This window comes from Brachyhypopomus gauderio, chromosome 17, assembly GCF_052324685.1.
Source record: "Brachyhypopomus gauderio isolate BG-103 chromosome 17, BGAUD_0.2, whole genome shotgun sequence".
In the NCBI taxonomy this organism is placed as follows: domain Eukaryota; kingdom Metazoa; phylum Chordata; class Actinopteri; order Gymnotiformes; family Hypopomidae; genus Brachyhypopomus; species Brachyhypopomus gauderio.
Window position 1 is genome coordinate 17,193,273 of NC_135227.1, and position 27,036 is coordinate 17,220,308.

Below are 27,036 nucleotides of genomic sequence, written 5' to 3' on the forward strand. Positions count from 1 at the left end.
TGTGCAAATGTGATTTCCCAGAATTTAAAGCCTATCCTCATAAATAGGGCATATGGAAGATGTTAAGATCACCTAATTCAAAAAATTCAAATTCAAATTCTAAATCTGTTCTTCTGTTTCATAAGATTATAGAATTTGTAGCTTAGGTGTAAGTAAGGGGGGGGGGGGGGAGGGGGGGTTCTGCATTTCTTAGGCCTCAGGAGAGTCATATGGGAAGAAACTGACATCCACTCTGTAGATGATTAAACCATGTACAAACGAAACATATTATTTTATTACACATTAGTGATACTTAGATTTAACTGAATTTCTCCATCGGATAACCTGACTTTTATTTTGTAAATAATAGACGCATACTTTCTAACTTCACAAACACTTCAGACGCTGGTTACTATGGATACCAGAACAGCGACGGTCTGCGCATTTTCATGTGTTTTTTGTGTTTTTTTTCCCTTGCAGGACTACTGTTTTCACAGAAAACCGTCAAAAATAGGTAGCTAATTAAATTAGGTGTAAACAATGGACTTGACAATAAATTTGACATCTCTTGAATTTGAGACTGGACTGAGTGAATATGAGAGAAACTTCACGTATTTGCGCAGTCGGGCGGCAGCTTTAAGTGTGTGTGGATGCGGACATGCAGTGTTCCTCACTCAGCTTCTCTCTTTATTGAGGTAATTAACGAGATAAATAGATAGTTAGATTGTTATTTTTGTTTTATTTATATTTTACTTTGTTAGATAAACTACCATTGATCTGCTGTGAACACCAACATGATCAGCCTTTAATGTTGCGCATTTTCTGCAGGGAGAAATTAAAGGACATGTCCAATAAATCACATCGACCACTGAACATTGGCATTCTAGGAGGGGGGAGCATTGGCAAAAAGCTCGCAATGGTTTTACTAGCTATGCCTGGCTTTAGGCCGAGTGATATCAATATCTCAACTAAAAGACCCGAGACACTAAGTAAGTGTTGAAAATTATCAAGCAATTTTGCAGCTAATTATCATAATAATAATTTTTGTGGGTTTCCTGTAGTCTTTATATTGTTCTTTTTTAATGAAAAACCACCTGTATTGGACTAGACCTTCTTAATGTACTGGCTTCTAATAATTTTGTGCTATATCTAAGCTATTATTTACTGATCACTGCCTCATGCTGGGAAAACCTCTATAAGATAAAATGTAGCGACTGCTTTGCGCTGCAGGTGAATTTTCAAAGAGCGGTGTGCCGTGTTACCGTGACAACCGCAGACTGGCTGGCTGGGCGGATGTTCTCTTCCTGTGCGTCGCGCGCGCTCAGCTGCTGCACGTGTGCGCCGAGCTTCGCTCCCACCTGCCTGCTCACTGCCTCGTGTACAGTTTCACCTCTGCAGTTCCTGTACGCAGGTCTGACCTCACGTGCTACTTGGGACATGCATGGCAATGCAATTTTTAATATTGCGGTATTATTTTATGGTGGTTTTAAATGTTATTTAAATAACAAGATAATTGTAAGAAATAAAATTAACAGTTTTTTTCTATTCTATTCTTTCTTTTTCTTTCTTTTTTTTTTTAAGAGAGTCTTTCTACTGATCTCATGGGACTTTTCTCTACTCAGGCTTTCACTACTCCTCGGTCACAGTTTTGTGCTCAAGCCTCAGTATGACGTTGTAGCCTGTGATTCAGCTCAGATGGGACGCCACCATAATCAGGTGACTGAAACCTTGAAAGACGAGGAAGTGGTGAGCGCTACATGCCCACTGTCAGTGACTGGTGAGCGGCAGACCCAATGTGCTCCTTGTTTAATACATGTGTGAATTCCTTCCAGAACATTCTGACTGATTTACTATACTCTAATTAGCATTTTCTGCATCAGGTGCCCTTTCATCGGGTCAGCAGTGGGTATCTGCCTTACTCTATGGTCTCCTCAACATCTGTACTGCTGAGGGACTAGGGTCCAGCCAATCCTTGCAACTGCTCAATGAACTTCTTCAGACCAGCTCTTCAACAGGCGTACTTACCTGTCAAAGCTTTGTCAACGCATCCTGTGCATCTACCCTTACTAACTCTGAGGAGTAAGTGTTTATAAAGATAGTTTCAAACTGCAGCACATTATTGATTATTAACCAGGTGCAATTTAGGAGGACTGGTTTAATTTTGCTGCATATTTATAATCCACTCAGATGTATGTCCATCACAATCACTCCTCGTTATGTTTATTAGGTTCCGTTTTCTGTTTTCAGGCCTTTCCCCTGGATCAACTTGATTGATGCGCAGACAAAGCAGACTCCATTGTCATCTTATCTTTCAGGACATGAAGCTTTACAAAGCTGTATTTCTGCTATGTATCATAAAACATTTTCTGGCTTGTGAGCTGAGAAGCGTGAGATGAAAGAGTGAATCAGATGAAAGCAGAAGACATAATATAGAAACACCTCAAAAAAATGTAATTCATTGTATAACATTTTTAGTTGGACTGGAATTAAAACAGCTTCTGTTCACTAGGTCTTTATTACTCATAAGCACAATGCCAATGCAAAATAAAATAAGGTATAATTAAACTCAGGGGAGTGTTGAATCTGTCAGCAGCACCATAATAGACCCTGCAGCTCTCTGGAGTATCACTGTAACATTGGTGGCCCAATTACAGCCACAGAATATTTAGATGTTTCTTTTTTAGGCACTAATAATTACTTTCGACAACAAATCACACAAAACAACTTTTTGCATTTAAACAAAAATATTTTTTTTTGTCTTTTAAAAAAAAATGTCTTTTTAGACATTCTCCAAGGCTCTCTCTATCTCATATGAGAGAGAGAGAGAGAGAGACAGAGACAAGAGAGATAAAAAAAATGTAGTGAAGTGCACAATGTTTCCAGAGAAAGACATTTCAGACAGAGGTTCTTCATCAGCTGTGCAAACAAACTGCTTCTGAATTTGAAGGATGAGCAACTTGTACTGCATAAATCCAAATATATAGATATTAAAAGTTGTAGTATTGAAGTAGAGAGACAAGATGTTTCGGATTTTGCTCTTTGCTGCACAGCTGATATACCATTTACCATATTTACCATTTACCATATATATGTTTCAAATGAAACACGAAGTGTAGAGATAAAAAATGTAAACTGCATTACGAATGAAAATAAATAAAGGGGCATTGGTATTCTTAAAAAGCCTCTTATTAAAACAACAATAATAATAGAACTCTTATTTTGTAACACAGTTGCGTTGAAGTTATATAAAGTGGCCACTGCTGCAGTCTTCACACTCCTCATCGCTAGGTTGTCAGACTTCACTGAGCGGCTAGGATTAGCTAGCCATCCTGTCAGCCAAGCAACAGTTGTTTTTTCGTGTATCATCACAAGACCAATCGAGGTAATGCCGTTTTTATCAATATAACATCGTAGCTTTGTTATAGCTTTTGGTTTATCCTAGATATATCCAAAATATAAGTACTTCAATGATTATTAATCTTTTTGAATTTCACATTGTAGCTCGCTAACTTAGCGTATTTTTTTGCTCGTTGCGATATACGTTGATTTTGATCAGAGCGATCTAACTAGCAAAACGGCAAAATAGACGATTTTTAATTTTTTGATAGACGATATATTGATTTATGCTATCTGGATAGATCTAGATGGGCGTAACTCATTGTTGCTTTGAGACAACATTTCATTCAAAATGCCCAATGCACACGGAAACATCTACTAGACGTTGGTGTGCAACTATATTATAAAAATCTATCCAACTTAACTAATCTAGATGGCTAGAGGTGATTTTTATCTTATATTTTAGGAGAAAGCAGCCCAGTCCGTTGATCAATCTGATATCTTTGCCTTTGTAGATCGAGAGTCGGTGTTGGTAAATAATCTGCTGATAATGAGGGTAAGGGTTTTGCCAAGTGTATTTAATGTCTGATGTGCATCTGGTGTTTTTAACGACACACACTCGAACTTTTGACCATCCAGAGATGGAGGATCTAGAGTCCACGTCGGAGCTCCAGTCCAGACTGTCGTCTCTGTCCGTTTCCTCTTTCTCTGGTATAGCTTCAAAAAACTGCGACTCAAACCTCCTGGACAGGTATCAGACTTTTTTATGCATAGGTTTTTATCTACAGTGTTCATTGTTGACAATAACTGTTCAGTTATGCGGTCGTAATAAAGACTGGTCTAATGTACATAAAGACTAATACTTTAAGGAAAACTAAACAATTGTTTTCTTTTCTCTAGACTTCAAAGCACGGATCTCTCCCAACCAGTCATTTATATGGACAACCACACTAAAATGGATGATAACAGCAATGCCAAATGCAATGTACAACAATCCACCGAGGTATAATGACCGACTGCTCCAAATACTTGACCAGTTTCCTTTTTATCCTGTGCTTTAATGTGTTTAGTTTTTATTTGTTCATGTAGACTTTATCTTTGTTGTCAATAGGATCAAGAGAAACCCTCTGAGCCAGGTGCAGGCGACTCACAGGAGCTCAGTACCAGTGAGAAAACCTCAGACCCCGGGGACAGAAAGGGTTCGCACACCACCACCGAAAGCGCTTATGCTAAGCTCTAGAAACCTTCTCATCATCTTTCATCATGGCCCTCGGAGAGCTTGCTGTTTAAAAAAAAGAAACCCCAATCATGGATTCATTCCCTTTTGAGAAGTTAAATGAACAGTGTTGGCCACTGTAGCTTAAACCCTCATCCCAGTATCAGATTTTGTAAACATTTTCGTGTAATTTATTTACATATTTGTTCATGTATTTATTTACATTTTTCACCAGTGTAATTGGCTAGTTCTCAGTGAATCAGGGGTCTCCTGTTTGATGCCAACACATCTTTTCAATTATGAGGCAGTGGGCATCGCTAGATGTGGGATTCAGTTTCATGTTCATGCACAGTGATTGAGGTCAGAGGGACCCTGATGTCCTAGCGTTCCTAATGAGAACATGGTCCATTGTGCTGACAGTAATCCTTGGTCACAGATTATATATGGTACAGGTAACCCAGGTGTAGGGCTACCGGGAGGACTTGAGTACAGCTTTCACTTCTGTTCAATGAAACCATAAAGTATAATTGTTGCATTTAAAAAAAAAATCAGGTCAATATAGGTATCGGTTATTATGTTAAGTGATAATTTTTTAGTGATATTTTTGAGTTCATTTTTTATTTTGCCCATTAAGTAAATAAATAACTTGTAAAAATAAATAACTTGTAAACACCAGCTCGTGTTGTGCTGCAGCCCTGCCACCCCTGCATCCAGCCTCCACGTGGACCTCCTCGGCCCTGAAGGAGCTGAAATCCAAGCTGCGGCAGGAGAAGGACAGCGTGGTGACCATCTACCGCGGCGACATCATGACCGTGAATGTGCCCACCGTGCCCGAGGCCAAGCGGGTGTGTTGGGAGTTCGCCACAGACGGCTACGACATCGGCTTCGGCGTCTACTTCGACTGGTCTCCCGTCACCAGCCGAGCCATTACGGTACACATTAGTGAATCGAGCGATGACGAGGATGAAGACGAGCTTGAGCTTGAGAGTGGGGGTATGCATCCTGTTCCATTTCCTGTCTTTGTTTAACTTTGCTAGAAGGACCTGAAAAGCATTTTTTAAAATCAACAACAGGTCCAATAATGGTCAGAAACAATAGCAGAACTTGAAACACATAGTACAAGAATGGCAACAGCAATCTTAGTCACTTGAAATGCATCTAAACAACGATGTGTGGCTAATGGCATTTGTCAGTAAAATCTGAAACGACTATGACCCGCAAGCTGGGGTTGATAAAAGAATGTTACTGAGTCTAAAACCAGCAGTGGACTCTGACCCCGTGTCTGTTGTTGTCTTGCAGGACCTGTGGTTCCAGGGGACGTGGAAAAGGGATCGAAATCGGTGAGCAACTCCAACCTGGGAGAAATCCTCCCCGTCTACCGGCAGGACAGTCACCTGTCAGTTCAAGGTGGCAGCCATGACTTCCCAGGAGAAGGCACGTACCTCCTCAAATTCGACAACTCCTACTCCTTATGGCGGAACAAGACTCTGTATTACAGAGTTTACTATAGTGCCTGAGAAACCAAGCATGGCATCTGCAAAAGAATGTTTCAATCATATATATATTTTTGATCACATATATATATATATATATATATATATATATTTTACTGCACTGTATACATGTCACTCCTGCTATTGTTGATTTGTACATTAATTAAGTAGCTGCAATCACTGGCCCAATCAGATCAAGTTCTTTTGCTATTGTATATGAAATGTTTTTAAATGTGAGTGGGATCATGAAGCTTGGTCTGCGTATATGTGTTCCATGTATTTTTCAAATGTTGTGTGCAAAGAATTTGTGAAGTGCCCATATATGGTTTATATTTAGATCGTCTCCGCCCAACCCAGCATGACTGGCCTCAGTAATCAGGTAATCTAGCGGTTCAGGGAAGCGGTTATTCAGGTCCAATGGGAGCTCACCAATGCGGGGTGCGTTTGGAAGCAGATGGAGAAAGCCATTGTGTGTGACGTGGCAGTAGCCACTGTTGAATCAGGTGATGAATAATAATAAAGGGTTTTTTGTTTATATTCAGGTTCCAGATAAAACGCAACCAGTGTAGATCATCTGAATTGCATAAAATCTATTATGATTATTTCAGTAGCCTTATGGTACCTTTTCTGCACATTAATGTGTCTATTTAATCCAAATCTCCATGTGCTTGGAGAACAAGAGAACAACACATCGGTTATAGATTTCAAAGCTGCCTCTCTTACCTCAGACTAAAGCTCTATTAAATCAGTCACCAGGGATACAGCTACAACAAATGGCCACGGCCTGCCTTTTTATGACTTAAATGGATACCATTTCATGTTGTGAAAAACTAATTTATTACATAACTGATTCAATATTTACAACTCCCTCATCCATTTTGCTGGAGGAAGGGCAGTTTGGCACCTGTTGGGTCTCTGAGTGGTCAGGTCTTTATAGACGACGACGTGTGCTTTTTAGAAACGTTCTGATGTGTAAATACCTGCAGCTTTCTGTGTGTGTGTGTGTGTGTGTGTGTGTATTAAATGTGCAATGTTACACAAAGCTCTACTGAGGGCTATAGTGTTCTGTTGGTTTATATTTTACTTTTATTATTTTTCGAAAATTGCTCACTGTATAACACATCACTTTGTGTTGATGTGACCTGTTTGAGAGAGCACTCAGATATGGACCAGACGCTGCAGCCCACGGGGACACTGCTGACACACCTGTGGCCAGGCTGTACGCAGAGACCACACGCAGAGTTTTTGTAGTTTATGGTTTTATGATTATTTGCATGTCTCCATAGTACAGAACCCTGGAAGTGGTATGGGGGTGGGGTTGTTAAATGGCTGAGGAGAAAAAAAAACCAAAATTTTTCTAGATCTTACAAAAACCTTTTTTTTATTAGGTCACTAGTCAATTTTTCCCCCGCCTCCACGTCCTGTCCGGGGTTCAGTACCAAAAGGACTGTTCCAACTGTGCTGCTGAAATACCTAAAACGGTCAGTGTGGGGTTTGTTTGCTTGGTCAACCATGTCGTCATTCTTTGTGATGTATCTATATAAATATATATATAATGTATTTTGCTTTTACACTGCTTATCTTTGTCAAAATATATATGAATAAACAACGGCGCACATGTTATTTTGTATTGCCTTCATGCTCATATGCATTGGTTGTCTTTACAATTGCGTCCTAATTCAAGATAAATGAATAATATCGATAGGTCCTGCTTTAGGCCCGTCATACTAAACCTCCTACAGGTTGTAGGTGGAGTCACATCTCCACCTCCGGGTGCAAAACTCCATCTCCTCACTTTAAAAAGCCGTTTGAGAAGCGCTTCCTCGGCGTTCAGGTAAGGGTGTCCGGTGTCTCAAATTAAGCCCCAACATGGGAAAAATTAACTTTTTTGTGCTGTGGTCTTTACATGAAGCACCTCGTCAGTTCATAAGGTGGGGGTGCTCATTTAACGGACTGTTACCAGTCTTGCTTTGAATGGTTTGTTGGTGTGTGAACTTTGTGGATGTGTCTTCAGCAACGTGAACCGCAGGAGCTACCAGGTTAAATTACCGCTGCCGTTGCCCAAGCAGCTGGTGGTGTTTGGCCTAGGAGAGTGGACCTCGTTTTCCTGTGAGACCAGTATATTCATCGAGGTATTTGTAAGCCCCGACGTGAATCCGCAGAAAATTGGAGTTCTCTCGTCACATTCAAGGTAGGAATATATATAATTTTGTTTTCATATGGCGGACAACCTGCAATATACCCGACATTATGTTTAACCTCGGAAGGTGTCTGGTCTGGGAAGGAGACTGGACGCGTGACCTTTTGGCCGAATCAACAAGGAGGAGAAGGAGAGGTGTATGTGCAAAAGTGTTGCTTACTGTGTGTGGAGAGGTATTTACATCTTCTAACGTCACTTAATAGGCCTATCTCCCTTCACATGATGCCATGCTGCAGGCTTTCTGTATATATGGTGTATATTTCCAAAACGTTCAGTGTGCTCTACTGGGGTGAGATGTGTTGTACAGGTGACCTACTGACAGGGTACCCGCGGGTCCTTAAAAAGTCTTACATTTAGTTTTCCATATTCAAGGCCTAAAAATGTTTTAAAATGTCTGGAATTTTATGAGGGGAGGCATTAAATTATTATAAGTGTGTGTTGTTTAGTTGTTCTGGCGCGATGTGAACTTTGCCGAATCTAGCGCTAGGACCATGGAGAAAATAACCGCTCCAGGGTCCTAGTGCTAGATACCCTGTACTGGCATAACTGGGCCCCTCTGTTCATCATCCAGGTGAAGGCCAACTTTGTGAGTAGCACACCGCGGGTGTCACGGAAGCGGCCGCCCCACAGCCAGGACCCCAGTCTATCTCACACCCATCTGAGCACTGGAAGCAATAACAACGTGAGTAGTTTTAAAGCTTCCCTTGAACTTTGCTCCCGTTTTAATTTTGTTCACTGATTGTTTTAGTAACGTGTTTGCATCTCAGACGGCTGCTGTAAGTGCAGGCTCTGTATCTGACCAGGAGCACTGTGGTGGCCTCTGGAAATGAAACATCACACGCTGATCTTGTTCCTCATGAGAGTTTATTTCTAACCAAATGCTTTGGTGGCACACAAGTCATTTGACTGCCCAGAAAAAACAACAGCAAAAAAATAAGTATTAAGATGACCACCATTTTGTTGATAATGTAACCATGCTTGTGTCTATCAAGATCACATCTCAAAGATCATCACCTGAGGACACGGTTAGCTATGCTGAGCTCAGAACAAGCAAGGGACAGATGCAGAACGCCAGTCTGGGAGTGTGGACTGTGGTAAGGAATCATCAGTCTTTGGTGTTTACCAAGTTCAAATCGAACATCCTTTGACTCTACTTTTTTACTTTATTTATTTATTTATTTATTTATTTACACAAGATTTTTGCAAAATAATTTTAACACAATTAACTGGTTGTATCTGCTTTTGATTATACTATAGTATATTTCAATTAACCCTTTCGGGGCTTGATTTGTATAAATATGTAGTTCACATTGGATAACTTTGGTGTTAATTTCCTTGTACTGAAGCAACTTTATTCCCTTCATGTGAAGGATAAATCTCCTAAGAGGACCGTGGCAGAAAAGAGGAGACGCATTTGGAAATTTGAGGGACCTGAATCGCCCTGTAAATCAAGCCATGCCTCAAGCCCCAAAAAGCTCAAACTAAGCATGTCCGTGTCTCACAATGAGGAGAAGAAAGTCCTCAGAAGGAGTTCCAGGGCGGGTACCTGCTTCCACAATCTATTTTATTTGTATTAAGAAATCACTTTCTGGATTCTAGAGCCTTTTTAATTGCATTTATTTACATTTAATATTGTGACATGTCAGCTGAGTTTTATAGAACAAAAGAATGCTTAAGATGTTTTGTCCAGAGCAACCGTCACAGCGCTGGAGCCATACCATGTGTTTAAGTGACCCTGATACAGCTATTCTGATTGGAGGGGAGGCTGCAGACCACACTCACTGCCCAGACTCCATATGGAAGTTGGAGATTGGTGTGTTTGCACATTTGCATGTACAATGGCTGCATCTCATCTACCCTTTACTGAAACGAACGATGGTGAAATATGAACGGGGGACTTTTTGTTGTTGTTTTTGTTTACTCTCAACTGTCTCCAGATGGAGATTTTTGGTTTCCGATACACTCCTCTGCAGCTGGGCCCGTCCCACCCAGCTCTCAAGGTCATTCTGCAGCCTTTGACCCCGACCGCAAGGTTGTCTATGTGTATGGAGGCCTGAGAGAAGGCCAGCGTTACAGTGATATTTACATGCTAGACACGCTGACCTGGAAGTGGAAAGTCATCAACGTGAGTGACAGTGAGCCGTTTACTTCTGAACATGCTCGAAGTGTTCAATAAATAAACTGCATTAATTATTTAGGAGAGTGTGCATGCACAACTAGTCTTAAAATCGATTCAAATGCATCAATTTCTTTCAGGCCAAAGGAAACGTGCCATCTTTAGCTCACCACAGTGCCACCATCTATAAAAATGAGCTGTACGTATTTGGAGGGATGCGGCCTAGCCACGTCCCTGGGGGCAAAGCTTGCAGCAATGCGTTGTACATCTTCAACCCTGAACACGAGCTGTGGTACCAACCAATTGTGGAGGGTGACCGTCCTCTTCCCAGGTTTGGGTCAGTATTTATTTATTTTGGTCATGTCTTCCGAGCTTATAGGAAAAACTAAATTTCAGGATGCATAGTATTTTGTTTCTATCTGTCATGACAGGCACTCCACTACTCTACTGTCCAACAAGCTAGTCATATTTGGAGGTAGAAAGTCTGCTGCTTATCTCAATGATCTCCACGTTCTAGATCTTGGTAATAGAAATTTCAGCAGTCACTTGAGTAACTGTTATGACTCTTGAAGATAGTCCATCACTCGTATTCTGTTCTTTGATAAGGCTTCATGGAATACACTGCAGTGAAGTGCAACATGCCACCAATGGCTCGTGGGTAAGAATGTTCTCCAAATTAATAATTTATCTTTTCAAATCATGTATCCTTGATGGAAAATCAATAGGAATCCAAGTCGAGTTTTTTACTGAACTTAGTCTTATGTGCACTACAGCGGAGTGGACAATGGTCTAGGGCCAAAATTTTATGAAATTCCACCTACATACCTCTTGTGAAATGAATTTTTATCAGCCGAATGGGGCAGCTTTGTTCATTGTAATTGTCTGGGCCACGAGACTCCTAAGTACTGAACAGAATCCAAATGTCAATCTGATGATTCATGAGGCTGTTGGGTGTTTGTGTGGGTGGTCCAGGTTTCATGCTGCTCTGCCCGTGTCTGACAACAGGGTGCTGATCAGCGGAGGGTGCAGTGTTTTAGGGGCGTTACAAGATCTGCATCTCTTCAGTCTAGGTCAGCCACACCAACCTTCACCTCTCTGGCCTTTCGAAGAGCAAAGATGATGTGCCAAGGAGTTTCATTGCTTCAAATCCACTCCTGCAAGTCTTTGTATTTGCTGACTTGCAGATGTGTGCACTAATGGTATTTGTATATTTATTGCTTGTGGTTTTTGCAGATACCAACTCCTGGGTGTCTGTGGTGGCACCTCTGCTCTGTTCAAAGCCTCGTGCTGGCCACAGTCTGATTGGCCTGTGGAGTACTCCTGTCTCGGGGACAGGTGTGAGGGACCAAAAAGACTGTGGTTATACCCACCTATCCACTCAACACACAGTCTTGGTCTTTGGGGGTTCAGACTGTGCTGGAAGTTTCTACAATGATTCAGTCAAATGCATTGTGGAAATCCCCAATGTAGGGCAGACACAAAAGGAATGAGGTCAGGATGTATGGCTGATTAAATGAACAACTAGATTGCAGTTTTAGGTCTAAACTGTGACTTTTATACTTTTTTTTCCTCCCGCCCCCCCGTATTCTGGCAATGAGGAACGTTTTTTACATTTTCTATGTTCATTTATTAATTTTCATATTTAAACAGCTGTTTTGCAGCTAAAGTTTTTTTTATCATTTATTTTCAAAAAGGAAATGTGCCGAGCAATGGCATTTTCAGTATGACTGGTAACTGCAGAAATTAACAGGCTGGTTGTCATTTTTGTGCAATAAATATATTTTGTCATGGCTGAAGTCACTCCCTGTGCCCATTTTTGCTTTCACTTTATAACCCTACTTTATACTCACAGGTGTTTAGGTATGTGGCTCTAGTTTAGAAATGTATTCTCTTTTAACCAGCAAAGAAGCTGGTTAAAAATACTTGAAAGTGAAAACGCATTTAAATGCATAAATGATTGCAGACCACGACTGTGGTTCAAGGAGACTGTTTCAATTAAACTTAGATTCGCAGGTCGTCAGGTGTATCTGGCTGACGAGCTGGATGAGATTCTTTGAAGGCTTCAAGTTCCAGCAGAGTCTCGTTAAGCTGTTTGATGGTGGGGAATTGATCAACATCCACTTTGAACCTTTTGCAAAGAGATGAGTAGATAAATTATGGGCATTATATAAAAACTTCAAAGTATTGGAAATGCACATGCGCACACTATCCCCACATTGCATTTCATACAAAGTAAAGCTTTTAAATGCCATTTGTTGTAGTTTGACTGTCGTACCTTTCAGCATTGTAGACCTGGGGCGCAAGGCAAATGTCCGCCATCGATATCTGCAGCACAGCAGGTTAACACACCTGTTTAAACCATGTTGATCCATCCCCACATACTTCATTCTACAGTCCTTGTATGAGTGACTTTTCTGTTATGCTGCTGTGTGTCCATGTCTCTGTTGACTTTGGTCTACACTATTATTTCTAATAATGAAAATTGTAAAGTTGGCATTCATCTGTACTTTCAACTTGGACATTAAGTGCAGAATCTCTTCAAGTATATTAATATTGGGTGATCATACAGGAATCACATTATATATATATATATATATATATATATTATATATAGTATGTGTTCTGTCATTTGTATATCTCTGCCATCATGCCCATGCCACCATGTTTCAGAGACTAGGTCAGATGCTTTAGCAAGACAAGTTTGTTTTACTTGTTTGCTATGGCTAATTGAAGAAAAAGAAAATATGGCAAAATATGCTGAACTACTGATTTTGGCCTGCTTTACTGTATGGAAGTCTTATGTATGCAGAAATTAAGCAACAGTATGCAACTGACAAAACTGCTGAATTGTTAAATGTCAGTTTTTTTGGGTGGGGGCTAGTTCTTTGAACTTGTTAGTCATGGTTTTCTTATAAAATCAACGCACATTCCAGACAATGTTTCAAATGCAGTTCCTTCATCAGCTGACCAATCACAGTGCTTTACTTTACTCTGGTGAATAAGGAGCTCGGCCCAACAGGCTTGTGTGCTGCAGTTTGTGCTACATCAGCATCTTACATATATTGGTTCATTACCTCATCCCCAACACAATATTTTCCAGCTGTCTGCTTCAGGATGAACTCCAGAGCTGCAAAGAATAAATCTTACATGTGAGCTAATTCAGTGTATTAGTCATGTACGTCACAGATGAAAAAGGCATACATGTTCAAATCTTTAGTCGAATTTGAATGAAGAACTCACCTTCAAATCCTCGACTGATGAAATGTTGAGCCCATTGTACCTTATCTGTGCCAATTTTCTGCATCACGTAAAGATTCTGAAAAATTAGCAATTTTTAAAAAGTCATTTTAAATATTGTAATCAATACTATATTATCTCTGAGTTTGACATTTTATGTATCTTATTGACATTTGAATTTAAGAATTTTTTTCTATCAATATCAAAATATAAATTTTAAAGAAATCGGGTACAACACTTTCTAGTTTTCTTGCTTTTTTCTTGTTGTTACCATATTAAGATTTTAACCACCTGGAAAGCACAAATGGACACTGTCTCAGGTCCTAGAAGAGTTACGACAGGAACCACAGTACCAGAGAAGCAGAATGATTTGCACAGTGACTTTCAAGCAAACACACCCATGGGAATTTTTCAGACGCATCCGTATTAGAAATTACATGCTCATCTTTTTTGCTTTTCAATGAATGTATTTTTGCAATGATTAGACATTATATTAAGCAGTGATATTAATGACACACTCATTTTCATGTTATTTGGGTGTTGAACAATAATTTGGCCAACGATAAAGGTAAAATTACGTGCTACACCTGCATATTTTGAATCTTTTTTGAATGTGTCCACAAAATTTACACACTGGTGTGATCACCACACTTTCATAATGACATATTTTCTCAGACTCTCTTAAGTTCCCCTGGTATTTTGTAGCCCTGTTTCTATTCACACTGGGGCTTAGGTCAGGAATATGATGTTTAGAAGCTGAAACACCATACAATGTAGTACTGCCACAGCATACACAAGTTTGACCAACTTCTGCAATACACAAATACTCTGTACAACCACAAACCACTCACTAGAAGTGCAGTGCTATTATCAGATATGGCCCATTATAATTACAAATAGTAGTTCTGACAAAACATTTCATTCCATGAATGTCGCCTTTTTAATTTTGAAACCACTGTAATGAAACATGCCCATGGTTGCTTTTTGCTAATTAAAGGGGTTTAGTTTACCATAACACTGCTGCAGGCTTTTTCCTGCTGTATCTGCGTGTTCGGACCTGTCTTTTCTTTTTTTAGGTCTCGCATCCATTCATGATTCCCTAGTCCTACTAAAGACATGCATGCTGATTACATGCGCCCTCACCGCCAGACTAAACCATGTCGACATTTCTCTCATGCGCAGACGGCGATGAGTATAAACCACACAAGATTTTCTGAGGACTGATGTGACTAACACTTTTAGCCTTTGAGCTATTTCCTAGAAAAACCCTCTTTGATTGGGCTTGGCATGGCCAAACCATTTCTGCTTGATGCAGATTTAACATACCTGTAACGGCTGGATCCCTGAAGCGATGAGGTCACAAATCATGCGCACCTTGGCTCTCTGCTTTGGGTCTGCTGGGAGGAGGCGTGGCCCGGGCCGTGTTTCATCAACATACTGAATGATGGCCAGCTGGTTGCATAGTTAGAACAATGTTTTCAACACTATTTAACACACACACACACACACACACACTACAAAACAACTGGACTAATTACTGAATTTTGTAAGCTCTGCATTACATGCATTGACAGAAGAACTTACTGACTGAGACAAGGTCATGCCATCAATGGTAACAGCAGGCACTTGCTGCATTGGGTTTAATGCTTTATACTGAGCTGTGATCTGAAGAGAATATTGAATTAGAGGCACAGGCTACATAAATGGGACACATGGGTTATATATAATAAACAGCTTAAAGGGGAAGTTCAACTTGTTTCACATTTGATGCCTTCATGTTATTTATTGGATGAGTTCGAAGGCAGATTGGACAGTTTTACATTTACAATTATTTTTTAAAGCTATTTAAAATAAAACGGCCCCTATGCACACTGGACTATAGTCGACAGTAAAATACATGTTATGCACACTGTACACACATGGAATTATTTGTTTTGCCTTCAGTAACCAAAAAATATGAACCACGAAGAAGAGAACAGACCAAATAACAGTCTAGAGACTTCATCCACTATGATAATTGGCATTTCATTGTCCATTCTTAAAAGATGTTTTATTTAAATTAACATTGACAAATCAATTCATGTACACAGAAAGATACATTTATCTAATTATAATTTACGTTGCCAGTCTAGTAAAATTAGCAGGACATTTTGGAAGATGTACTCATGAATTTCTTATGAATCCACTATGAATCCATCTTCTGCAAGATTCAAGACACAACAGCTGGATCTCATGCATTTCTGTTGTTTTATGTGGAATATGTGGTAATAAAAGATCATAATGCGTCAATGTTGTCTCACTATTTACTAGCATGTTCAGGAAAATAGAAGTTCTTAAAACCCACTTTAACAAAAAAAATATGATAATTTTGTAAGAGGATATAGTTTCTTTCATTATTACTAAACACAATTCTATAGAAATTTCTTCTTGATTTTCCTCTTTATGTTCTACTTTCTATTCTTTTGGATATGGAAAGTACATTGAGTGTTTTATCAACTTGCTAGAGTCTGCCCCATTTTGAATTTTGATCTTGGCTACAACAATGATGTCAGGCAGAAATAGTTGCAAGCATCCTTTTTTGTAATTATTCAGGAGAGCACCATTTGATTTGCAGACAATGAAACCTTTGGTCCACTTGACATCCCACTTTTGCTGGAATAATTGTCATTGGTGGTGCAAAACAAACATTAGGGCTACTGAAATTGCACAGTGATACAAAAACTGACATACCTAGATAAGGTCTACGAGACATAACAGGTATCAGATGTTTTAAGTAAACTTCCCCTTTAATCTCAACTCAAGCATAACAGTTTTGCTCAGCGTTTTACCTGTTGGCCCCCATCCTTGATGAGGTTCACTGGAACTTGATCGTAATCAATTCCCTTCAGGGCAAAAGCTTTCGACATTGGAACATATCTTTGTTAAGATAATCAGTTTGTTTAAGAATAAATACATATTCAGCAAGGACGTTGGCTCACCTATGCGTACTCTCCATGAGCAAGAACTTCTAAAGTATCCATGAAGCACAGGCTAGAAAATGACAAAAACAAATATTAATGCAAGAGACAACGTTGTTATTAGAGATAAAAGAAAACTAATCGAGATTAGACCTTAGTTTGAGCAGCCATGATGTGTCATGTAAGCGTATTAGCAGTATTCCCGGTGTGTTGGGGGTAAACCTCTGTCCAAACAGCCAATAAGATGCGACCAAATAACAACTCCTCTCTGCATCATGACTAGTTACACATTCACCAGCACCACACACCATGCAATCTAAGCTACTGAGTGTATTATATATTATTGTATATATAAAACATCATGCATATGCATGTGTGCACCTTATATACTACTGTGACATTACATACTACTATAAACTATGCATTACCTTCATTAAACAGGCGAACGACGTACGCATTACACAACAAACACGTGGCTTGTATAAGGAGTCAGTTTTGGTGGAAAGTTCTGCTAAACCATCCGTCTTGGAAAAATATAATGCTTTGAAGAATTTAAGAACAGGCTATTGCCTTATTATAAAAGTGCAGCTTAAGCTAAGTAGCATGCAAGCTTATTTATGTCTATTATATACAACATAACAGCTTCTGTGTTATCGTTTTATTTGCAAAATACACGTAGCAGTTTCCTCATATTGTTTAGTTAATGATGGACAAGTTCACGGATCCATTACCCAAACCCCGATTGGTTTCTAAGCCTCGCTCGTATAACCAATCAAAACCTACATTCTTACCCGGGGCGGGATCTTCAATATGTGGAATTATCATTGGTTCATTTTTCGCGGGACTTAACCAATTGATGTCCTAGACTTGTGGGAGGTTTATTTTGGTAGCGAATCACCGGTGCCGAGTGTTTCTGACCCGCCCATTTGTAAAGGATAGAGTTAAAGACTGTACTCGCTGGCGTGGCCTTGATCGATCATTTCGGGCTGCACCGACGTCCATCATGGCAGCAACATTAACGCGTTCTCTTGTGAAGAAGAGGGTAAGGACCACGAACCGTGCAAAACACCGTCAGTACAGTGTGGTGCAGGCTGGTGGCGTCTGCAGGGGCAACTGTCAACGTGAATGGAGGATGTAGGACGAGACTTGACCGATACAAGTGTAAACGATCATGTTACGTAGTGCAGAGACTTCGACCCTATCAGCGGTCCATAAGACGGAGCGGTTCTGGTTCAAACCCCCCCAGTAATGCCGCATGACCTAGTGCAATGACCCCCGTCTACCCACAACTGCTCCGAACCTCCTGGTTCCGCAGGTTCAAGTTCCACTGCATGCATACTTCTCGACTTGAGATCATGGGATCGTGCAAGAACGATCCTCGGGACGTTGTGGTTGATCTCACGAGAAATGCTGGTTGAACTTACAAACTTTATTTTTCTATGTTCTAAATGTGTGTCCTTGTTGAATGAAGGTGACTCCATTAGTCGCCTGACTCACTGTAGTGAATGTGTTTCTGCAGGTACCTCTGCAGGTGGGACGTTTGAGTTACTCGTCCTCTGTGGTGAGTGACATTAGTTGGATTTAGTGTCCCTTGTTTTTTAACACCTTTACACTGAATGCATATTTGAATTAATTGGCAAGCAGTACCTAAGATGCACTCTAATGGTTTTCAATCACATAATTTCCAGACCATCCATATTTAATGAGGATAGAAGGGAATTTGGTTTCAGATGGACACATTAAATGATTGTCAAACCATACGTGATATCTACATTTGATTTCTCACTTTGAGTTCACATGTTCGTCATCACCCTGGTTGTGTCTTCTTCACCAGGCTGGTCATTTCTCAAATTCTCCTGCTCCTGTTTTGCGTTTGAGCTAATACAACACCGCAGCATTCAGACCTGAGAACCCTGCAATGCCGGTTTAGTCTTAGTAAACTTTCTGAGGTGTGGTAGACCAAAAATATTAATACCAAATTCAGGTTCATATAAGTATCTACTTCAGACTAGTCTTGGGAGAAAAAAATAAATAAATAAATACATTAGTTCATAATGTATAACTAAATTAGTTGCATTCTGTTCGTTTGGTAATGCAGACAGATCTTGACGTGTGGAATCAGTAGGCTGTATCCTTTCTTCCACAGCCCACTACAAAGTTGTTCATTGATGGGAAGTTTGTTGAATCCAAGAGTTCAGAATGGTTGGACATCCACAATCCTGTGAGTACAGCCCGTAAACACGTGTTGATTTCCAAAAAGATTATCTGTACTTCAATTTAAATACTGCAGATTTATGCCAGTGTACATAATGGTCTAATAATCCTAGTCTTGCTACTATACATGGAGGGAGATATACATAAATAATATGAATAAAACCCTTTATTAAGTAGTTACATGGATTTTGCTATTTTTTATTTGCCTTGATTATGCAAACACAACACACATCCATCTTCTTAGACAAAAATTGAAACATCACTTAAGCCCTAAGCTCTCTGTTCAGTCCTTTGCTTCTGTTAAAAATACACAGTGCACATTTGCTAATATTCTCTGTTGCTTCTGTCTTAGTTCAGTTACTTATTTTTCAATGTCATGTTTGTTCATCAATAGCATAGCGTATAATATGGTGAGTTTATTTATAACAGCTCTGAGGGTTGATGTGCAAGTGCTTGGGTGTTTTTGGTTCAGGACAGAAGACGGCAATAATGTAAGGCAACTTATGAAGAACACAATATGACACATGGGTCCTACGTGTCTGTGCTTGATGTATTTGTTTGTTTCTAGATGTTGTAATGCTTATGCATCAGTACATTGAGAAGAGTAATGGGCAAATCACACTGATGTACCACAACCACTGTAATGGTGCTTTGTTCACAATAGTAGTCAGATATGGAAGGTGTAGTCACCCATGAAACCTACATACAGTACAGGTATTAATAAAACACCATCTTCAGTAACGGGCTGAAATGGTGCCCTTGGAGAATTGAGGCTGTACTGACTTTGGAGTAAACGACAAAGATGAACTTGTAGCTTGGATCTGTAGAGTTCTGATCTCCTGCTTTGGAAGATACACTAGTTTGGCACTTGGGACAATCGGGTGTTCTTGTGCAGTTTAATCATGGTTTAATCCCATTAACTCTGTAGGCTAGTCTCGGACATATAGATTAAACCTTGTTATGAGTTAAAGTGTACGTCCAGTTGTGAATTACCACTGGAGATTATTTTTGGCCAAGACTTGGGCCTAATGTGAGCCTTGGATACTAGTAATCAGCTGTTTCAATTGTTGCGGAGCATATTAGATTCTAGAGCAATCTAATACATACTAGCAGTCACAAAAGGATTATCTGCAGTGTGTGTGTGTGTGTGTGTGTGTGTGTGTGTGTGTGTGTGTGTGTGTGTGTGTGTGTGTGTGTGCGCGCGTGCGTGCGCCCACGCTCAGGCCACTAACGAGGTGATTGGCCGAGTGCCCAAGGCCACGCAGGAGGAGATGCTGGCTGCTGTGAACTCCTGCTCACGCTCGTACCAGTCCTGGTCTGATACTTCCATCCTGACCCGCCAGCAGATCTTCCTCCGCTACCAGCAGCTCATTAAAGACAACATCGTAAGTATTGTGTGCATCGTATGTATTGTCTACATTGCAGCGCGGACCTTTTTCGGACATTTTGATTCAAAACTCTGTGCCTCATTCTTTTGCTGGGGAGAACTCACTCACATGTGTGTATTTGTCTCATGGTGCAGAAAGAGCTTGCTAAGGAGATCACGCGGGAGCAGGGTAAAACGCTGGCAGATGCAGAGGGCGACGTGTTCAGAGGGCTGCGTGAGTCTTCACCTTCATCTTTCAAACTGCTTCCTCTAGCGTCCCATCCACCTGTGTTATAGGTTAACTTAATGTAAGCCTGTAGCTGTGGGAGACGAGGATGTCAAATGTTGTTTTAAGTTTACAGTGTCAGTTCTGTGCAGTGTAGGCAGCAGTAAATCGACCAACGTCCAACGTTGTGTGTCTGCCCCCCCCGTTTCCCTGATCACAGAGGTGGTGGAGCACACCTGCAGCATCACCTCCCTCATGCTGGGCGAGACGCTGCCCTCCATCACCAAAGACATGGACACCTACACCTACCGGCTGCCCATCGGGGTGTGTGCCGGCATCACCCCCTTCAACTTCCCCGCCATGATCCCCCTCTGGATGTTCCCCATGGGCATGGTGTGCGGAAACACCTACCTGCTGAAGCCGTCCGAGCGCGTGCCCAGCTGCGCCATGATGCTGGCTAAGCTCCTGCAGGACGCGGGCGCCCCGGACGGCACCCTCAACATCATCCACGGCCAGCACGATGGTACGGGCCAGATGCTCACTGGGCAGTACTGAGAAATTCCCTGGTTTGCTGGCTAACTGGTTTTGCGTTCAGGTAGCTCAGCAACTTAAAAAAAAATACTTGTTGAGACTTTAATCAAAATTATTGCATGATGGAGGCCCGTTGCAGTTGTGAGTTAACTGTTTTGGGAGTAAGTGTATCTTGTGTTTCTGTTTTTGTACTGGGGGGTGCATGTTGACTCTGTGCATCCTCAATGGGGTCCATGTGAGGGTCGTTGTGTGTGCAGTGTTTGGTTCTGGTCTGTTTTCTGCAGCTGTGAACTTCATCTGTGATAATCCGGCGATAAAGGCGATCAGCTTTGTGGGCTCCAACCAGGCAGGAGAATACATCTACGAGAGAGGCTCCAAGAACGGCAAGAGGGTGCAGTCCAACATGGTCAGTGCTGCGTCTCTGTGCTCACGTCCCTTAGGTTAAACACACCGTCGGTAGGGAAAGTTCTGGAAGGGACAGAATACACGACCAACTGGCACATGTGCACAACAGCTTGGGCATAACTTGATCTCTCTCCTCATCATAATGTAGGACCATTGAAATACATAGAACTTTGGCCCCATTTTGCTGGCCTGTCCACATGAATCTTAGAGTTCCTGCCAGATGGTGGCAGCATCAGTTAGGAAATGGAAGACGTTCCCTCCAGCCATTTGATCCACCAAGGCGTAGCACGTCTGTGTCATGTCTGATTTCAGCGCTTGGTGAGGAAATTGGGAATGACTTTAACTGTACGTACAAGTGCACAAACCGAATGTTCAAATGAGTAAATTCAGAACAGATATTGCAAATTGGACATGGAACCAGCAGTCAAAAATAATGAGCAGTTTCAAAAATGATGGAAAGCAGTAAATGGTCATATTTCCCTATAAATAGTTGCAAAGTGAGTCGGCAGTATTTTCAGCACTTTTTTATGTGTTTAAATTGAAATGGCTTAATGTCATTGTCATAATGTTTCTTAATAAAATTATTTATATAGGATGCATATTTTTTCATCATGTGGTTGATGAATGACAAAACATAGTGCAGTTTTATTTTTAAAGTTGGAGTTTTAAATGATGTTCAAGGGTATTCTTATTGCAAGCACATCAAATGCAGTTGAGGTCTGTAGATTACTTTTGCCACAGACACATACTCAGAAAGGTCGGGTATCTTGTGCAGAACAACTACAAGTGTTGAACAGAACTTCCTGCTAATGCCTAATATAGTTTTAACAAAGAAAGCTGCATTTAGATCACACGACCATCACGGTTTGGATGAAGGCACAAAAAACACAATACAACAGATGGCGTGGACTTCAAGCTTGCCTCTGTGCCAAAACACACAAACAGAAATGTGATTGATGTCTTCTGCCCTGAAGCTAACCGCAGGATTGATGGCATTTGTGTCCAATGATTCTGGATAGGGGGCAAAGAACCACGGTGTGGTGATGCCCGACGCGAACAAGGAGAACACTCTGAACCAGCTGGTGGGCGCGGCGTTCGGGGCGGCGGGCCAGCGCTGCATGGCTCTGTCCACGGCCGTGCTTGTCGGGGAGGCCCGCGGCTTGCTGCCCGAGCTGGTGGAGCGCGCCAAGAAGCTGCGCGTCAACTCAGGTACTCGCACCCCCGCCGGCTGCCTGCAGGGGGCGCCGTCCGCCTCGCTGGCTAACTCGGGTCTTGGGCCGAATGGCGGTGTACTCGTGTGCCTCGCTTCATGCGCTGTTTGCGCTGCTTCCAATAAGCGAGGCTGTTGGACACTTCTGCTCTTCAGACCTTCGACATGTTCTGTGCGCGTTTTCTCTACATTTGCCGATTAGCTTTCCACTGCTTTCCTCAGTGACCTGCTTTCTCATTATCTGCTTTCAGCCCTCTTTCACTCTCTTCCCCATGTCATCTTTTCTTCATGCTATGGGTTTCATCCCTCTCGATGTGTCCCGTTAGACCACCCAGGCCCTGATGACCGCAGCTCTCCCCGAGCACCTCCGCTCCAGATCCAGCCCGGCCCGAGGGGGAGCGGCGCAGTTAAACTCGTTCATGCCGCAAATTTGAAACCCTGTTTGTGGTGCGGGCAGATCAGACAGCGGCGCGGGCTGTCAGAATGTTTACAGCAACTGAAAGATGAAATTTAATGTATGCTGAAGCGCTGGGCTGTGGTGCAGTGGCTCCACCAAAACCCCAGAGCAGGCCTCAGAGAGCCAGAACCCCAGGGAGCAGAGCGCCATGTGTGCATACCGAGATAGACAGCGAGCATCCATAATCCTTTCCCCCTTTCACTGCTCCGATGTAAGGAAGAAGAAGAAAGCAGCCAGAAAAGCAACCAGTATTTCAACAGTTACTGAGATTCTCTCCCTCCACACTGCCCCAGTTATTCCAGTTCAATCCACTTAAAGACAATGGAAAATGGAAGTCATAACATTTTCCTTCCCCAACTTGACTTACTTTCAAGTGAAACTGCAAATTTGGGGCAACTTATTGAGATTTGATTGACTTTGATGCATTGTTGGATAATCTCATCTATCCTAGTGGCGTAACCACAAATCAGAAGTCATTGCATTTTGATAGATTAGGAACCCCCCCCCTTTTCCTCTCTAAGGCAAAGTGAAGATTTGTAGACTGGTTTTTCTGGTCCTCCCTGACCAGGTGACCAGCCGGGAGCAGACGTTGGACCCCTCATCAGCCCTCAGGCCAAGGAGCGGGTCAACAGCCTCATCCAGAGCGGTGTGGATGAAGGTGCCAAGCTACTGCTGGATGGAAGGAACATAAAGGTTAAAGGTTACGAGAACGGCAACTTTGTGGGACCCACCATAATCAGCAATGTCACAGTAAGAACTGTTGTCCCTTAACTCTTAAAAGGGCAAATTATAATAATATTGCTGTTACATTGACCAGAATAAATAATTGCTGATAATTAATATATTGAAAAGAACAATTCTTTGTTGGTATTAGCCAGTAGCTGTTCTCAGTGTTCAGTTCTCAACATCTAGTCATGGTCCCCTTCTTTGACCTCCAGACTGATATGAAGTGCTATAAGGAAGAGATCTTTGGACCTGTACTGGTGGTTTTAGAAGCTGACAACCTGGATGAAGCCATAAAAATCATCAATAAAAATCCGTATGGTAATGGGACTGCCATCTTCACCACTAACGGAGCCGTAGCCCGCAAGTTCACACACGAAGTGGATGTCGGCCAGGTGAGAAGACTTTGCTTTTGCAATTCGTGATGTTGCCATAATTTGATTACATTTTCTAATTTATAAAGAAAAGTTGCAATGCCACATTTTGTTAGAAAAGCATGACTTTTTAAAAACCAAAACAATTTTGACAAGGGCAAACTTTTTTTTTTCTTTTTGCATAGACATGTTATTATATCGGACAGAGAATCAGTACGCGTTTTATGCTTCCTGTTGGGGCCGCCCTAGGTGAAGCGTTCCAGGCAGTCTACAAGAGTCAATATTAGAACATGATGTAAATATAATGTGTAAAATCCCTTTGGCGCCTCTTCTAACCCACAGCAGGGAAACAGTGTTGAACTGTCCATGTTCCATCCTCTGCTGCCATATCTGACACAGACTGCAACACAAGCCCTGGTGCAAACGCTCATGGAAAAACAATTGGCTTTCCGTGGCGAGGACTACCTGGTTTACCTTGACTAAAAACCCAACGGAAAAAAAAACAAAAAAAATCCTCCACTCTCACCCCGAAACAAGCATCCTCCAAATAGCCCACTGCAAATATGTGCTGTTTAATCAAAACACGGTGCCACTCTGAAATATTTTGCTGGTGGAGCTCTGGGTCTGAAACGGTGCTCAGAGAGGATTCCTTGCAACCGATTCATCTGGTGGTGGTGTAAAAATGGCCTGCCCCCGCCCCGTGTGTTTGCGTGCGGCCTGCAGCCGAGCCATGTGTTTGCCATTCACATGGAGCGGGAGCGCATGTGCCAAGCTGTGTTCCAAAAAGCCCTGCGTGCACTACACGAGCACCCACCCCCACCTGGCCTCCTTCAACCCCACCGGCACCCCCACCTGGCCTCCTTCAACCCCACCGGCACCCCCACCCCCGGGTACAGCTGCCTTCTCCACCATTTTAAGAACTTGTGCCAGTTTCCAGTCTTCACCCGCCCTGAGAAACACGTTTTGTTTAGTTATCCTCTGCATGTATTGCTTTTCTCAGCAGGCGCACAAACAAATGGTTGTGGGTTTCAGCTTTGTGTTGTTGTCACTGAATGAGCTGGTTGTTCAGCACTTTCCATACACTCGGCAGCAATATATAGTTTTATGCCATGATTGTTAAAACAAAGTCAACCTTGAGTAAAGTGAGGTTTAACTGTAAATAGATTGACTGCCCTTACATTCTTTAGCAAATGAGTGAGAAGAGAAAAACAACTTGAAATTAAGAGTTGTGTCATGCATCTGAGTGCAGTTGCCATTTTAATGCAGTTGACAAATGCCCTGAGCTAATCTCTTGTTTTTAGATGCAAACGTCACGGTGCGGCTGAGTTAGCATGAGGTGTCAATTCCAGGTTCAGAGAGTAAAAGTCCTCACCAGGATTTTGCTCAGGCTTCCTGGATTTAATTGATTCCACTAATTTTAGCTGGATTGCATTAATTCGAAAATCTAGCAAGCATGAGCAAAATCCTGGTGAGGACTTTTACTTTCTGAACCTGGAATTGACACCTCTGTGGGGGAAGCATGCTGTCAGAGCGCTGACCTGTGACCTTAGCGTCCTCTCCCTCACGCTCAGTGATTGGCATGGCGCTGCATAACGTACAGCTGAAGGGTGTTGAAGGGTGGGGGGGTGGAGAGACAGACGTGTTTGCGTTTGACGGTTGTGTCGTTCCCTTCGCTGACTGTGGGGTGTGAGTGTGGCACGAGGCAGATGGGGGCGGGGGGGGGGGCAACCCTGGGGCCGCTGGGAGGGTGGGGGTAACCCTGGGAGGGGGGGGGCAACCCTGGGGCCGCTGGGAGGGGGGGGGCAACCCCGGGGCCGCTGGGAGGGTGGGGGTAACCCTGGGAGGGGGGGGGGGGCAACCCCGGGGCCCCTGGGAGGGTGGGGGCAACCCTGGGAGGGTGTGTGATGTCTGCCTCTCGCTGTTCTTCCTCCTGCAGATCGGCGTGAACGTACCCATCCCCGTCCCTCTTCCCATGTTCTCCTTCACCGGCTCCAGGGCCTCGTTCAGGGGAGACACCAACTTCTACGGCAAGCAAGTAAGTAGTACGGTGGCAGTTGGACTACTATATGTGACATGGATTAATTTGGCTCTCAATTCCAAGCGAGTTAAGACATCACATACTTGGATTTAGTGAATACCATATGCGACAGATATTGTAATGTTGTTCGGCTAGTTAGGCCATGCCTACTTGGTGTGACCTCTAATGTTTAAATATCTTTTTGGCCAGACAGATGTGTTTGTTGCGAATAAGATGATTGATTGAAGGAATGGTTTATTGTTCTAGCAAACGCATGGTTGCTAACTGCTCTGTTTGTCATGTGAGCTCATACTGGTTTCAGAATGGCATTAGCAAGAAATGGATGACTAACAGTACTGACTCAGTGTTTTCAGTAAGGTCCTGAGTGCTTTGGTCCGTCTGCATCCACAGGGAATTCAGTTCTACACACAGATCAAGACCGTCACCTCACAGTGGAAGGCAGAGGATGCCACCTTGAAATCGCCAGCCGTTACCATGCCAACCATGGGGCGTTGAGTTGTAACGTACATCCCAATCCGTGCACCCCAAGGGTTCAAGCTAATGTATCAGGAGGCATTTTTTGCTAAGTATTAATGTTTGGTGGAAAACATTGTAAAGGAACCTGAAATCGAAAACGAATGTAGCCCCGTTTTGGTTTCCTAACACTCTCATAAATGCTGCTGTCTTTAAACACGTTATCACATCCACTGTCCTTTCACACGCTGGGGTTTCTGAAATGGCCAAATAAGGCATTAAAAAAAGTTCACCTCCAACACCTTGGGCTGTGGTCCATCTACAGCTGTAACCACACACTACATACAGCACTCAAAACAAGGACACCTCAGTCATCATGGACACAAGCATGTCTTCCCAATTTTGATTTTCTAATAAAAGAATCACCAACGTTGTTTCTGAACACGTTTTTTGCTTGATCAAAGGTAGGTTTTAAGAATTGAGAGAGCGGGGTGAGGGAGGATGG

General features: G+C 42.2%; 5 protein-coding genes across 12 annotated transcripts; 4 read left to right on the plus strand and 1 right to left on the minus strand.

The window, feature by feature from the left end:
* Window positions 1-253: 253 nt before the first annotated feature.
* noxred1 (NADP-dependent oxidoreductase domain containing 1) lies at window positions 254-2,534 on the plus strand. Of its 2 annotated transcripts, none has more exons than XM_076978766.1 (6): window positions 254-674; window positions 808-968; window positions 1,210-1,390; window positions 1,602-1,756; window positions 1,845-2,058; window positions 2,227-2,534. In XM_076978766.1, exons 1-6 carry the CDS (start codon window positions 520-522, stop codon window positions 2,354-2,356), a joined length of 996 nt encoding a protein of 331 aa, XP_076834881.1. In that variant the 5' UTR covers window positions 254-519; the 3' UTR covers window positions 2,357-2,534. The 2 variants fall into 2 exon arrangements, with proteins under 2 accessions (XP_076834881.1, XP_076834882.1); XM_076978767.1 differs by having other exon boundaries at window positions 263-674; window positions 1,860-2,058.
* Window positions 2,535-3,228: 694 nt separating this feature from the next.
* On the plus strand, window positions 3,229-7,647 carry tmed8 (transmembrane p24 trafficking protein 8). Of its 3 annotated transcripts, none has more exons than XM_076978132.1 (7): window positions 3,229-3,361; window positions 3,831-3,871; window positions 3,955-4,066; window positions 4,216-4,318; window positions 4,427-4,514; window positions 5,225-5,524; window positions 5,831-7,647. In XM_076978132.1, the coding sequence occupies exons 3-7, from the start codon at window positions 3,957-3,959 to the stop codon at window positions 6,046-6,048; spliced, it is 819 nt and encodes a 272-aa protein (XP_076834247.1). In that variant the 5' UTR covers window positions 3,229-3,361; window positions 3,831-3,871; window positions 3,955-3,956; the 3' UTR covers window positions 6,049-7,647. The 3 variants fall into 3 exon arrangements, with proteins under 3 accessions (XP_076834247.1, XP_076834249.1, XP_076834248.1); XM_076978134.1 differs by having other exon boundaries at window positions 4,427-4,481; XM_076978133.1 differs by lacking the exon at window positions 3,831-3,871 and having other exon boundaries at window positions 3,254-3,361.
* Window positions 7,648-7,697: 50 nt separating this feature from the next.
* On the plus strand, window positions 7,698-12,136 carry LOC143480428 (uncharacterized). Of its 3 annotated transcripts, none has more exons than XM_076978123.1 (13): window positions 7,698-7,858; window positions 8,039-8,215; window positions 8,292-8,397; window positions 8,796-8,906; window positions 9,217-9,318; window positions 9,595-9,766; window positions 9,915-10,037; window positions 10,162-10,349; window positions 10,481-10,677; window positions 10,772-10,863; window positions 10,947-10,998; window positions 11,313-11,410; window positions 11,574-12,136. In XM_076978123.1, the coding sequence occupies exons 1-13, from the start codon at window positions 7,713-7,715 to the stop codon at window positions 11,828-11,830; spliced, it is 1,821 nt and encodes a 606-aa protein (XP_076834238.1). In that variant the 5' UTR covers window positions 7,698-7,712; the 3' UTR covers window positions 11,831-12,136. The 3 variants fall into 3 exon arrangements, with proteins under 3 accessions (XP_076834238.1, XP_076834239.1, XP_076834240.1); XM_076978124.1 differs by having other exon boundaries at window positions 11,346-11,410; XM_076978125.1 differs by lacking the exon at window positions 7,698-7,858 and adding an exon at window positions 7,864-7,955.
* A 180-nt stretch (window positions 12,137-12,316) lies between these two features.
* Window positions 12,317-17,230, minus strand: gstz1 (glutathione S-transferase zeta 1). 3 transcript variants are annotated; one of them, XM_076978137.1, is made up of 10 exons: window positions 16,963-17,229; window positions 16,688-16,758; window positions 16,556-16,607; window positions 16,406-16,473; window positions 15,162-15,242; window positions 14,904-15,029; window positions 13,581-13,656; window positions 13,415-13,467; window positions 12,616-12,665; window positions 12,317-12,468 (listed from the first exon to the last, which is right to left on the minus strand). In XM_076978137.1, the coding sequence occupies exons 2-10, from the start codon at window positions 16,703-16,705 to the stop codon at window positions 12,342-12,344; spliced, it is 651 nt and encodes a 216-aa protein (XP_076834252.1). In that variant the 5' UTR covers window positions 16,706-16,758; window positions 16,963-17,229; the 3' UTR covers window positions 12,317-12,341. The 3 variants fall into 3 exon arrangements, with proteins under 3 accessions (XP_076834252.1, XP_076834251.1, XP_076834250.1); XM_076978136.1 differs by having other exon boundaries at window positions 16,688-16,813; XM_076978135.1 differs by lacking the exon at window positions 16,688-16,758 and having other exon boundaries at window positions 16,963-17,230.
* Window positions 17,231-17,440: 210 nt separating this feature from the next.
* aldh6a1 (aldehyde dehydrogenase 6 family, member A1) lies at window positions 17,441-26,965 on the plus strand. Its single transcript, XM_076978127.1, has 12 exons — window positions 17,441-17,576; window positions 18,054-18,095; window positions 18,681-18,755; window positions 19,972-20,133; window positions 20,271-20,349; window positions 20,561-20,863; window positions 21,156-21,277; window positions 22,296-22,485; window positions 23,512-23,693; window positions 23,882-24,061; window positions 25,977-26,075; window positions 26,469-26,965. Exons 1-12 carry the CDS (start codon window positions 17,538-17,540, stop codon window positions 26,571-26,573), a joined length of 1,578 nt encoding a protein of 525 aa, XP_076834242.1. The 5' UTR covers window positions 17,441-17,537; the 3' UTR covers window positions 26,574-26,965.
* The last annotated feature ends 71 nt before the right edge of the window (window positions 26,966-27,036 follow it).

Coding starts and splice junctions, on each gene's coding strand:
- noxred1 (XM_076978766.1), top strand. CDS start 520: ATGGACTTGACAATAAATTTGACATCTCTTGAATTTGAGACTGGACTG. Junction 1,391..1,601: donor TCTGCAGTTCCTGTACGCAG/GTCTGACCTCAC, acceptor TTCTCTACTCAG/GCTTTCACTACTCCTCGGTC. Junction 1,757..1,844: donor ATGCCCACTGTCAGTGACTG/GTGAGCGGCAGA, acceptor TACTCTAATTAG/CATTTTCTGCATCAGGTGCC.
- gstz1 (XM_076978135.1), bottom strand. CDS start 16,992: ATGCGTACGTCGTTCGCCTGTTTAATGAAG. Junction 16,608..16,962: donor CGTTCGCCTGTTTAATGAAG/GTAATGCATAGT, acceptor GTCATTTTCTAG/CCTGTGCTTCATGGATACTT. Junction 16,474..16,555: donor CTCATGGAGAGTACGCATAG/GTGAGCCAACGT, acceptor CAATGTCGAAAG/CTTTTGCCCTGAAGGGAATT.
- LOC143480428 (XM_076978123.1), top strand. CDS start 7,713: ATGAATAATATCGATAGGTCCTGCTTTAGGCCCGTCATACTAAACCTC. Junction 8,398..8,795: donor TGCTTACTGTGTGTGGAGAG/GTATTTACATCT, acceptor TTCATCATCCAG/GTGAAGGCCAACTTTGTGAG. Junction 10,864..10,946: donor TCTCCACGTTCTAGATCTTG/GTAATAGAAATT, acceptor TTCTTTGATAAG/GCTTCATGGAATACACTGCA.
- tmed8 (XM_076978132.1), top strand. CDS start 3,957: ATGGAGGATCTAGAGTCCACGTCGGAGCTCCAGTCCAGACTGTCGTCT. Junction 4,067..4,215: donor GACTCAAACCTCCTGGACAG/GTATCAGACTTT, acceptor TCTTTTCTCTAG/ACTTCAAAGCACGGATCTCT. Junction 4,319..4,426: donor ATGTACAACAATCCACCGAG/GTATAATGACCG, acceptor TGTTGTCAATAG/GATCAAGAGAAACCCTCTGA.
- aldh6a1 (XM_076978127.1), top strand. CDS start 17,538: ATGGCAGCAACATTAACGCGTTCTCTTGTGAAGAAGAGG. Junction 20,134..20,270: donor AGCTCATTAAAGACAACATC/GTAAGTATTGTG, acceptor CTCATGGTGCAG/AAAGAGCTTGCTAAGGAGAT. Junction 26,076..26,468: donor CCAACTTCTACGGCAAGCAA/GTAAGTAGTACG, acceptor CTGCATCCACAG/GGAATTCAGTTCTACACACA.